The sequence below is a fragment of the Megalobrama amblycephala genome, linkage group LG21, assembly GCF_018812025.1.
Source record: "Megalobrama amblycephala isolate DHTTF-2021 linkage group LG21, ASM1881202v1, whole genome shotgun sequence".
Classification (NCBI taxonomy): Eukaryota; Metazoa; Chordata; class Actinopteri; order Cypriniformes; family Xenocyprididae; genus Megalobrama; species Megalobrama amblycephala.
The window spans coordinates 1137958-1151071 of record NC_063064.1 but is presented as its reverse complement, the minus strand read 5'-3'; the positions used below and the strand labels follow the sequence as shown (position 1 = coordinate 1151071).

Here is a 13114-nt window from a genome sequence, read left to right as displayed (position 1 = left end):
GCGAGGGAATCCAGCGAAGGAAGGAGTTAATGAAGTGAGCACTGGAAGAATAACCTTTAGGTGAAGGCCATACATCAAACCAGCAGGCCATAAAACGTGCAATGAAGACAAAACCATTAAAGCAGCGTAAAGAAGCTAAAAGAATGCTGAGTAAGTATTATCAATCATGATAATGCTCAAGGATTCAATTACTCCAGGAATGGAAAATGATCTTTTATTCCAATGCATTCAGAGCGATGAAGCAGTCCAGATCTGAGCGAAGAATAGCTCTTTAACTCTTGCATCGCTGTGTTGGGAAAGTGCAAGATACTCATCATGTTCAAGTAGTTCACAATGCATTACAAAATATTTTTTAGCTTGTATTGTGATTCTATGATTATATGAATCTATCTAGCACAATATCACGGAACTTACATTAATATGCAGTTAGGATCTGCTTTATAAAAAAAACTTAATAAGGTCTGTAGCTTAATTACTTTCTAAGTAGCTTCCCCCACATTGTTTTGTCATAAACATTAATATGCAAATTGCACGTTAATATGCGTATTACACCTGCAGTGGACTCTCTAACAGTGCAGAGGCAGAGAAAAGAGTCTCGACACTTTGGCTCCACCGGCGTCCACCCTGCCATTACATCTGAGATTTGTGACACTTCTCCTTGTTTTAATGGAGAATGCTGCTGTCTGTGTCTCTTAAGGAAGATGAATTGTGCTGCTGGTCTGTGTGTCCAGACATCCCTGCCGTTCAGATTGAATTATGCCCTCACAGATTTTCTGCCTGCAGCTCCCACATGCGAGATAAGCACAGGCTCCATACAGATCAATACAGGGAAAATCTCACTTTTCACCCGAAGCAGGAGAGCTGGGCAGCAGCACAGACCATTAGAAGAAGGATTTGTAGCTTGAAATACATCGTGAAGGTCATTTATTTACATACTGCATCACTCACTCACCCTCAGGTTAGAGTTTTTCATGCAGTCGTTTTCCTTTAAACAACAGTTCAGAAAGGGAAACATATGAAAGGTAGTCCATAAAACACAATCATGTTTTTAATATGTCTACTTTTGTGTTTCCTTGAGAAAACACAGCAAACAACTTTGGAATGACAATAGTGTGTGTAAATAATGAGAGTTTATGCTTAAAACAAGAACAAAACTCTGCCGGTGGGGTCAGAAAAATAAACTTAATTCGAAGGAAAAACAAGAAGTGAAACGTAAAAATGCACATTTGTCCAAATTTGACAAAATTTGCATAAAATAGGCAGGAATAATGTGGCTCCTGCAGAATGGGCAGTTTTGGTGAAGTGTCAGGAGAGTGTTGCGGCACTAGCGCGTCTGCTCTGGTGTCACGAGCTGTTATCTAACGCCTGCTGTCTGCACTTCAGCACCGCGGACAGCTCCCAACACACTCGCTGACATTTTGCACCCAGAATGAAGTGGTTTACTGCAGAGGAGCTAAATCAAATGAAGAGATCTAGAGCCATATCCCTGCGCCACAGCCTTGAAACGGGAGATCAGTAGGGTCCATAATGCAGGGCCTAAAATAGACATCTGAGAACCACCAACACCGGATTTTTGGAGTATTCATTAGTGGGTGGGAGTGCATTTAAAGTTGTATAAGTTGTAATTCTGTCATCAATTCCACACCATTATTGTTATTACATGTTGTATAACATGTTACTCTATGAAATACAAAAGGAGATGCTTGGCAGAATATCTCAGCTGCTCTGCTTAGAAACTTGGGATCAGAAAACCTCACGTGATCACAGTTTGCTGAACATCTTTTTATTATAGTTAAGTAAAATTAAAACTATTTCTGAAAAAAAAAAGCTGAAATAAAATTAAATCAAACAAAAAAAATAGAAATCTTGCATTGGAAATAAACTGAAGTAAGTTGAAGTTGAAGCACTAGAATTATTAACCGGACATTAATAAAAACAAAAATGTACTAAAACTGAAATAAAATAAATTAAAGTAACAAATTAAATAAACAAAAAAGCTAATAAAATGAAAAAGGAACATAACAAAATTACTAAAAACAAATCAAACTAAAATTAACACAAAAACTAAAAATGTAAAAAAAAAAAAAGAAGAAGAAGAAAAGCTAATTCAAAATATGAATAAAACAAAAATAAAATTAAAATAAAAACTAAAATAACAATGTGTTGCATATAAGAAACAAAAAGTCATTGTTACATTTTAGTCCGGATGATGATGAGCAGAGGTGAAGAAGATCAATTATAAGTCCTTTTATTAAACAAGGTAAAACAAAGTAAACTCAGGTAATCAAGAACATAAACGAAACAACATGTGGAACAGACAAAAGACTGAAAGGAACTTAAATACGCAGGGTGAATGAACAAGCAGGTAACAACTAAATCAAAAACCATGAGAACAAATGAAAAGAAAATGGAACAAAGGAAAACCTGAGTGAAACAAACTAAAAATGAAAGTGAAAACAAGCCAGACTCCCCCCGGGAAGGTGAGACCTTGCTCTGTAACAGTTCAACTGAGTGAGGGAGGGTGAGGGCTCTGGAGGTGGATGAGGAGCTGGTGTAGAGCTCGAAACATGCAGGAATGCTTGCCGGAGAAACCAGGGTGAAGTAGATGGTAGGAGGAGCCAAGGAGGAGCAGATGGTGAAAGGGCCAGTGATGGAGCGGACAGTGGAAGGATCCATGGAGGAGCAGACAGCCGACAAGAGTCCCGAGTGACCCAGGAGGCAGCCAGGATAAAGGTGACACAACTGATGGAGGGTGTATGAAGTGATGCAGGGAGATGGTGAAGCACAGGCGAAGTCTGATGGACCGCGAGACCAAGCGGCCGAGGTGGAGCCAGGGGGCGGGAGGACTGAGGTGACGCCAGTGTAAGTGAGGACTGCGGTGGAGCCTGAGGGATGGAGGAGCCCAACAGAGTCGTAGGGTTGTGGAAAGATGGAGCGCAGCAGAGAGCCCGGAAGTTTGAGGTGATGGTAGAGCGTGATGGGACGAGGGAGCTCAGTAGAGCCAAAGTGATGACGGTCTCAGGTGGAGCCGAGGGGGTGAGGGAGACAGGGTGGAGCCGACTGGTCGACGGACCGAGGTGGAGCTGAGGGCTCGGAGGGTAAATGAACTCAATGACAAACAGATGGCACTTAATTAATCAAAAACCATGATAACAGATGAAGAGTGGGAAAACGGCACAAAGGAAAACAGGTAACTGAGAGAAACAAACAAAAAGTCCACGAAACGAAAACAAACCAGGCTGTCCATGACAGTCATATAGGTTGGACATATTTTTCATTTTTGGGTGAAAAATTAATTTAATGTAAAATACTGTATATCTGTTTCATTAATCTTCAGATCATAAAAGGTTTAGCATAACAGAATAACAGAATTAGTTTATGTTGATATTTGTGTGCATTTTAAATACAGATTACAGACTGCTAACTCAGAATATTATGGAGGACCAAACAAATAGGGTAAATGTTTTTTTTAAATAGTTTTTTTTTTTTTATATAACTTATTTAGGTGGGTGACACAACATGTCCATGAAATTTGTTTTCAAGTTATTTATGGATTTAAGTTGACATTGCATTATTAGTGCTGAAACTGGTGACCTTGTCTTTTAAACTTTTCGCTTTTTGTCTTCTCTGTTCATTTGGAAATAATAATAATAATAAAAAAAAATACTAGCCATTAAAGCTTTATGGTTTGGTCAATCAGAGAAGAGAGACCAGTTTCATGATTTTTTGGGCAAACCATTCAGAAGTTATAAGCAAAAAGAGCCATTTTTCATATCTCCTGACCAGTAGGTGGCGCTATGCCACAACTCTGCATGCAGCCTCAGGTCACGCTTGTGATAACGCACCAATATTCATCTCAACACACTAAAGCGTTGCGAAGATATTGCTTCGCATCCAATTTGGCATGCTCTTCGTTAAATTCGTTTGCACTTTATTCGAGAATGGTTGGGTTTATCAAAAAGCCAGCATGGTCTAAAGATGATCTGAGCCCATTTTGGTGAAAATTTGACAAACTCTCTCAAAATAGTATGTTTTTCGGGCAATTCAAAATGGCAGAAAACATTTCATCATGATGGAAAATGGAATGCAATCAAATCATCTTGAGCAACGGAATCAGAGGAAAAACTAATTTTCCTGAATAAAATGTATTTGTTGTGTCCTGGTGCATTCAGCATTGGCTGTGTCATTGGACAGTGTGTCCATTTGAACTAATTCTACAAATAAACAGCTCACTAGAAACCATGATGTTCCTGTGCTTACAGTGACTGCCAGCATGTGCTATTTTATCCAGCACAGCTGGAGCAGGACTGGCCCGTTACTAGACGGAGCCCCAGTGGAGTTACTGCATCGCCCCTGAGGAAACCCTCAGACTAGATCAGAAATCACTGGAAATAATTAGCCAACGCATGTCTGAATGTGTGGACATGATAACAGAGATTGATTTTCAGCACATTTCTGTCAGTGTGCGTTTTATAGTTATTTAGCAGTACATACGTTACACAGTTCAGATATAGAATTATTGCTTTTGTGTAATATTCTGTATGAAGTGTTACATTTAATAACACTCATGTGATTCACTCCAAGTGAACTTTTTTTTTAATTAAATATGTGTGTAAAAATACCCTCTACATTTCAAACTTAATTTAATAAAATATCATTAACAAGATTTATAATTTATCAGAAATTAACAATTATATTTACCTAGGATGTTATTCTTCTGGTGATTTACGGCATTAAGTGATGTTTTTTGAAAATGTTTGTACAGTGTGTGTTTTTGTACAATTTGTACAGTGTGTGTTTTCACCAGCATTCTTAAATGTTGATTTGCTCTTTCTGCAGCCTGCGGGACAGCGAATGCGGGTGCCGAGGACGAGGGGGAAGCGGAGGCCGGTTGGATCGAGGGGGCTGCTATCTTACTCTCAGTGGTCTGTGTTGTTCTGGTCACGGCCTTCAATGACTGGAGCAAAGAGAAACAGTTCAGGGGTTTACAGAGCCGCATCGAACAGGAGCAGAAATTCCAGGTGGTGCGTGGAGGACAGGTCATCCAGCTCCCTGTGTCAGATATTGTCGTTGGCGATATTGCACAAATCAAGTATGGTATGTGTCCCCAAGCTTATTTTCTTTTTAACACTTATACCCCTTGTATTTATAATTGGATGTCACAGGCTGATCGGTCCTTTACGTGCAGTCTGCAAGCAATCACATCCTTTACTACATGCCACAAGCCTCTTCTGATTCTGCAGCCAATAAGTTTGCTTGCTCAAATTTTAAATAGTCAGATTCAGTATTTTTTTGTAAGATGGTCCTGCAGAGTTCCTCTGAACTCCTCCACTTCCCCAGCTCCACCTGCCTAGAAGTTTATACCTATTCATGCAGCAGCAGCAGCATGTCTTACATGCTCACAGCAGTGTGTCTGTGTATCTGTTGGCAGTAGTAAGTTGACATACATGCTCCAAATCAGCAGTTACATAGCAGATATAGTCCACCAAGACCAAATACATTAGGGTCATTGTGTGTCAAATCAAACATTTTCAAAAAATTGCCCGGCTCATATTTTTAATATTTTTTCTTATTTTTTTATTTTTTTTTTCTGAAGAAAGACAAACATAGATAGTGATGAAAACCAAAATATTAAATGTCATGGATGAATATTTATTGAATAATCCACTATTTTGTAGAGGGGAGTCAGAGAAATGACAAAAACTTTACCTGAGATTTGGAGCCAAATTACAGGGGGATAAAAATGACATTAGAAAGATGGCAGCATTATTACTTTATTTTTACACAGAGATTGGTATGTATATTAGTTAAATCTGTTGACTTTAGCAATCTTTTTATATTATATGCCAGTGCCGACAGTTGTTGGTTTATTCTTCAGACTTTGCTCTTTCAATACAGTTTGTACCATGCAAAGTCAAACACATTTGTTTTTCCAGCATTGAATATGGGTAAAATTCAGTTTGCACATAGAGCCACATTGAGATCCCCATATCTCTTTGAATAAACCATATAGGTCCTTAAAAATGAACATACCAAAAGAAAAGAACCAGAGTTATTAGGAACATCTTTGATATTTCTCTCTAATTACTTTTGTTCACTTGAGTTTAAATGATAAATTTGGATGTTGTGCTTGTCCATTATACAGACTTTTTAACTTCCCCAATATAATACATTTATTAAATGTTTAAAATTAGTGGAATTTTATTTTGCACTTTTTAATATTGCAAATTATTTGGTATTTGGTACCAAATATCTGGCATTTGTAAATAGTGTTTGTGGACAAATAAATGTAATAAGTAATAATGATAATATGTTTGACATTGAAAATTTTGCTGACATTTCCCACAGTGTGAGATGCTAAACTCCATCTAAAACAATTTGAAACAGTACTGAGCTCATTTATAGTTATCATTCATGTAACTTTTATGAGCTAATATTATTTAAGAGACAACAGTACATGGAATATATGTACTACAATTAATATTTCACAATATAGAATCATTTAAAATGAATTATTTAAGACATAAAAGTAAAGAAAACTGGTGTAATCTACAATATATACATTCATATATATGTTATCCTTAAATTGTGTTTAAGATATAATTATAAATGTATAATATGCATTAACATAGATGAAATTTAGTTTTTCAAGATTTGTAATGGAAGGTTCACCCATATATAATCTGAAATCTATTAATTAAGTGGAGCGTTATCAAGAGAGCTTTAAAGCATGACCGGACATCATTGCTGTGCGATGAAGCAAGACTGATCTGTGTCATTAATTTACAGTTTGATTATGAGAGTCGGTCAAGCTGATCAACACTTTCTAGTCTGGAGATTTTATCAGACTACAGGGCTGTGCTGGTTCTGCAGTGTTGGAAAGGTTCCGGTTGTTATTTCGGATCTCCTGAACAAGTGGGAGGCAGATAATGTAGCTGTTGACAGTGACGGAGCGATCCTGTGGGTGAGAGCGTTTGGCAGGCTGGAAGAGGGGTTCCATCTCCTTGACTAGTACAGCGGTGGTTAGAAGTCCCAGGCTTACTGTTATTTTTGAATATGTGTGGGAGTTGATATGATGCATTGCAAAGATGGAAAATGAAAGCAAAATTATCTCTGAACAAAAATACCTTTTTTGATATATATAAAACAACAGAAGGGCCAAATACCGAACCCTGTGGAACACCTATAATATAGTGTTGCCTGTCATTGCACAACGTACTGCCAGCCTTGTCATTTTGATATTGACTCTGTTAGGGCTGTAAACTCAGAAAAATTGGAGAGAGATTCTGTTGTGAAATGCTTGACAAGTGCCATCTTAGAGGATCAGCTTTGAATTCTTTGGAGACAGCAATATTGATCCCGACTTCTTGTTTGGAGAAACTGAAGGGATTATTGGAAGGAACACAAAGGCACTAAGAAGAGCTTTGGAGATTAGATTCTGAAATATGCTCCATTGCTGAGTGGTTGCCTGTGTTCAGAAACAGTTTTGTCCCTGTTGTGCTCTTGACCGTTGGATTTAACAAATTAAGCTGAAGACCCAGTCGTGCTTGCTATAAGTCACTTTTAAAATGTTATTATGTGCTGTTGCTTTTGTGTGGTTTGATTTGCATTTAATTTTCTTATTAATTCTACTAAATGCACATAAATTGACAGCCCGTAATGTGTTCAGGTGACCTGCTCCCAGCTGACGGGGTCTTGATACAAGGCAACGATCTGAAGATTGATGAGAGCTCTCTGACGGGAGAATCCGACCACGTGCGCAAATCTGCAGATAAAGACCCCATGCTTCTCTCTGGTGAATCCTTCTTTACTAACATATTTTGCTTTCACAGCGTTCATTTTGTTGCGCTCTCTTGCACATAATGCATATTGAAGTTCTTAAATGTTATATTATTTACTTATTTTCCCATCATGCCGTAGAAAGTACAAAAAAGGCGCTTCTTTGGTGTCATAGTTTTGAGGAATTTAACATTTTTTTAAATTAATATTTCAATCATGTGGTAACAATGTTGTGTGCAAAATGTGGGCCACAGTTAAAACAGTTCTCTTTCGTGGGAACATCGATGCTACGTCCAATGACGTGATGGGAACCCATCACGTCATTGGACGTAGCGTCTCATTCCCTTACTCAGGGAACAGGGGTTACACCAGTAATCCGAGACGTTTTTTGGTAATAAAAGGTACAGTGTGTACATTTTGCGCCATCTAGCGGTGAGGTTGAGAACCTCTCCCTTTCGAAGCCAACCTGGTCTCATAAGAAAGACGTACTTGTACCTGTGGGAACGTTTTCACGAGTTGCCAAAACACGTACCAATGCGTACATATCACTGCAGTTTCCAACAGAAATGAACACTAGAGGCAGTAAAACAGCAAGCGCTTTTAATCGTTTTCATACACAGTTACGATTACAGGGTCAGATTATGGATGAATAAAGACTCGTTTTCACGTCTCCTTGCACAATATTATGTTATGACTTCAAAACGCTTTTTTACCAGAGTGCACGATTTGTAAACAAATATATTTTGGACTTTGCATCGCTTAACCAGATCCATATGTTTCGCTTTTCTGACATAACAAGCTTGCTCAGTAGCTCAGCTGATACGGAGTTGGACTTAAGACGAGGAAGCCTTGGGTACGAATCCCGTGAAAAGCGAGTCACGGTAAAAGAGCTCAAAGAGAGATCTAAACAAGCTAAAATGGTATGATTATGTCACATTTGCTTTTGTTAACACTATCGGGTAGCTTTAGGTGTACTGTTTGTGGTACATTATTTTAAAACGCAATGGAGTGCAAATTTCAAATCAGAACTTCGGTGATTCGTATAAAAACGAACATCATAAAAACGTACCATATTCATGTTTATCTATTCCGGCAAAGAAAAATGAACATGCTTTTAGCGCCACTCAGTGGACATTTCACATCGAAACTGCAGCGATATGTACATATTTTGCGACTCGCGAAAACGTTCCCACAGGTAAGTTTTTCTAATGAGACTGGGTTGTTCGAAGCACATATAGAAGCTACGGTGGCCAACACAGGACAAAGATGTTGTTGTCTTAAGCCTTGTTTACACTGCACACATCTGCGGCGCATTACGGCTGTGACGCGGCTACCAGAGCTGATTCACTCTAGTCAATGCTTGTGTTTACACCAGCTGCGCCATGGTACGTTTCAGAAGCGGCCCAAAAGCACTGCGCCGCTTCGCTAAAGATAGGCGCCTGGCCTATTTTTGACAGACGCCGTGTCGAACCTGTGAAAAAACCTGTCAATTTCAAAATAAACGACCAGTGCAGACTCATGTGGGATAGCAAAAACCCAACAATAAACGTAATTAAACTGGACAAAACAAACATTTTACCTTTAACCCAAACATTTAACCCATTTTAAAACACGAAAAAATCAAGAAAAACAACGTAGGACAGGCAAATCACGTGGTCTCGTGAATCCTGTCGCTTCGCTCCTAAAATGCTCCTGGTGTAAGTTGGCACCACCTAGAGGACGGAACAAAACCTCGCCAGAGCTGTGACGCACCGCAGACGTGTGCAGCGCAAACAAGGCTTTAGACAGCAGAGAGTAGCCAGTCAAGCAAACGCGCTCTGTAGAGCAGTTTGTCCATTTAGGGCTACTGTAGAAACATGGCGGCGCAAAATGGTGAATTTGATGTAAAGGAACCTGCGGTGTATATAGATTGAAATGGCTCATTTATGAGGTAATAAAAACAATGGTTCATCATGTAAGGTCTTTATACACCAGTGCATTTCTGTCAATGCATTCTCCTAAATATTACGAACTGGACCTTTAAATAACAAATTAGGTAATTAATTAACAAAAACACTTACATTATAACTTAACTTACCCTATTCAGTGGCGACTACATAATTTATTCTTATGCACTCTTTTAAGAGAACGCTTTTAATGTACGGTAATTTAATTCTACTATTTTATATTGAAAAGGACAATAATGACAAACTAGTGCAGTTGTCTGTTCGGTGTTGAGAACATGAACTCTTTTAATTAGCTTTCAGGTTATCACTTCTCTGTGTTCATTGTTCTTTAGAGTACAGTCAGGTGAGTGTGAGGGATCGGTGTTGTCAGACACGAGTCATGTATGAGATCACACATTGTGTCATTTGTGCTGAGGTCAGAGCGTCAGGCCTGCTATTACTTACAGTTTCTCCATGACTTACCGCACTGTTAACTGAATCTCCAGGCACCCATGTGATGGAGGGCTCGGGTCGGATGGTGGTCATGGCAGTCGGGGTGAACTCTCAGACCGGGATCATCTTCACTTTGCTCGGTGCTGGCGGAGAGGAGGAGGAGAAAAAAGAGAAGAAAGGTACGTAACTAAAGCTCAGCCTGGCAAAACTACAGCAGAGCTGCCCAGAACACTTCTGTACGGGGATCTACAGTTGATATTGTTATAGAAATTATTATCATATAAACCGTTTTCTTATATCGGCAGATCTTTGATTGTAAACCTCAAAAACAGGACACTGAGCAAAAAGAACATGCTGGAAACGAAAACAGTGTGTAGATGATAAAAGTTTTATCCTGCTTTTCAGGCCCTGTGTTAGCAACATTTAAAGGATTAGTTCACTTTCAAATTAAAATGTCCTGATAATTTCCTCACCCCCGTGTCATCCAAGATGTTCATGTCTTTCTTTCTTCAGTCGAAAAGAAATGAAGGTTTTTGAGGAAAACATTCCAGGATTTTTCTCCATATAGTGGTCTTCAATGGGCACCAAACGGTTGAAGGTCAAAATTACAGTTTCAGTGCAGCTTCAAAGAGCTTTAAACGATACCAGACGAGGAATAAGAGTCTTATCTAGAGAAACCATTGGTCATTTTCTAAAAACAATAAAAAATTATATACATTCGTTTTAACCATAAATGCTCATCTTAAACTAGCTCTCTTCTTCTTATCTATTAGAATTCTGGCAAAGTTAGAACTAATGGTTATATACTTGCACTAGCATATTGAATATGACAATTTAGTTTAAACTTTGACCTGTGGAGGGCAGTAATACACTTAGCAGTGTCGACACTGCCGGAATTCTAATAGAGAAGAAGAAGAAGAGAGCTAGTTCAAGATGAGTATTTATGGTTAACATGTATAAAATTTTATTTTCTTTTTAGAAAATGAGCGATGGTTTCTCTAGATAAGACTCTTATTCCTCGTCTGGTATCGTTTAAAGCTCTTTGAAGCTGCGCTGAAACTGACATTTGGACCTTCAACTGTTTGGTGCCCATTGAAGTCCACTATATGGAGAAAAATCCTGGAATGTTTTCCTCAAAAACCTTCATTTCTTTTCAATTGAAGAAAGAAAGACATGAACATCTTGGATGACATGGGGGTGAGTAAATTATCAGGAATTTTAATTTGAAAGTGAACTAATCTTTTAAAGTCAAAAGTAAATGTACGTTACACTTCGGAATAATTAAGATTTAACCCTAACCCTAACCCAAAGTATTAAAGTCCCCCTGTAGAAAATAAACTCATTTTTGACATATTTAAACTTTTTCTTTATGCCTTAAAATAGCTAAAAATATACCGGGATAACCTGGCTTCTCTTGAGACTCCCCTGCTTTGCATCATAGTTAACAAACCACGTTTTTCAGTCTGTCTTTGGTTCACGGCAGTTTTAAATACTCAGCAGTGGTGCTGACTGATGAATTTGCTCATGTTTTGAGTTAAAGCATATTAAAATCACCACATAAACAACATTAGACACTTGATTTTCACCACAGGGGGTCTTTAAACTATGGTGCGTAACTCATCCCACAGGTTTGATATCTGAAATCATGGAGCGGTGTGTGCTGTTACGTTTGGTCTCCAGCAGCACCTGCCAATCACCCACATGCTGATGAGTTTTGCACAGCAAATAAAGTTTCATGACAAAAAAACGTGCAGCTCATTTTCCCTCAATCAGAGATTCAGCCTTTACGTGCACGGTTGTTTCCCCAGTTTTGTGTGCGCGCAGCGGCTACTTCAAGCGCTTTTTCTGGTTGGTTAGTATGTGCTGCCCACAGCGTTTGTCAGCATAAGGCCTTATGTGTTTGTTATTCTGCAAACTGCCACACAGGTCAGGCTCTGGAGGACGGCCATCAGCTGGCAGGTAGAGTATGCATCTCTGTACCCGAGGATATCCGCAGTAACGGTCATTTATTACCACACTAAACCTGCTCTTCCCTCCCGAACCCTGCTTTAGCAACCGTGATCTTTCACTTAAAAAGAAGCTCTTTTTAAGTATTCAAAGAAATGCATTTCATCCCACATAGATGACGATATGGGGGTTGTGATGGACGGCTGATTCCCGGATAGATTGATATCAGATTGATCACGGTTTCGTAGTCTCGTAGTCTGACACCCTACAGCTTGTAGACTGTTGTGATTGAAGCACTTGGATTTGATTTCGAAGCATGTTTTACTTTAATTTTGTGAATCACCTGTTCATATTTACTTACCGTAATTGGTAGTGCACATAGCAATTGGATTTAAATGACGGACATCTGTCAAAGCTAGCTATTTGTGCCATTGATCATCGTGTCGTTTTGTGCCTCGACTTTTTGTCTGCCATATTATGTATGTCTTATGTTGCAGTGTTTTTTCCCATTGATGTCATTCTTTCAGTTGACAGCAGTGTATTGAGAGAATACTAATCGTGATAACCATGCTACTTTTGTTCATTATTACCGGCTAGACTGCTCCCATCCCTCCTCACACCCCATCGCGACTATAGCTACCGATGGTGCGGCAAGCGCAAATGCCCCTGGTAATACCAGCCTAGTCAATGGTAGGTTGAGCAGACCTCCGCTGTCCGTCACTCACTGGCTCCGCCTCTCCTTCTCCAGTTGTCTTGATCTTCCTTTCCTGTCCTCTCAGTGCATGACACCTCTGATCGCCAACTCCTTTCCCTCTTCTACCCTTCCTGTTCCTTTATTTTTATGTGTGCCAACAGCAGTTACACAATGTGGATCGTCCCATTTGTTGAAATAAACTGGAACTGAAGCATAAGCTAAATAAGAACTGCACTGCAACTGACTTAAGTTTTAGTGGGTATATTTCACATTTCGAAAAGAAAATCGTGACTTATTGTGTAGTCTTTGGGTGGTG

General features: G+C 39.0%; 1 protein-coding gene across 13 annotated transcripts in view; it reads left to right on the top strand.

Annotated features, from left to right (window-relative positions):
* The window catches only part of atp2b2 (ATPase plasma membrane Ca2+ transporting 2), a 184737-nt gene that overhangs the window by 124173 nt on the left and 47450 nt on the right, over positions 1 to 13114 (top strand). For 9 of the 13 annotated variants that reach the window (XR_007182078.1, XM_048172015.1, XM_048172014.1 and 6 more), the window contains exons 4-8: positions 4840 to 5097; positions 7670 to 7795; positions 10211 to 10336; positions 12084 to 12116; positions 12702 to 12794. Coding sequence is in view for 12 of the 13 variants with exons in the window: in XM_048172015.1 (XP_048027972.1) it covers positions 4840 to 5097; positions 7670 to 7795; positions 10211 to 10336; positions 12084 to 12116; positions 12702 to 12794 (636 nt within the window). In the remaining variant the exon portion in view is untranslated. The remainder of the gene's footprint in view (positions 1 to 4839; positions 5098 to 7669; positions 7796 to 10210; positions 10337 to 12083; positions 12117 to 12701; positions 12795 to 13114) is intronic. The other 4 variants (XM_048172018.1, XM_048172021.1, XM_048172022.1 and 1 more) reach the window with 2 other exon arrangements.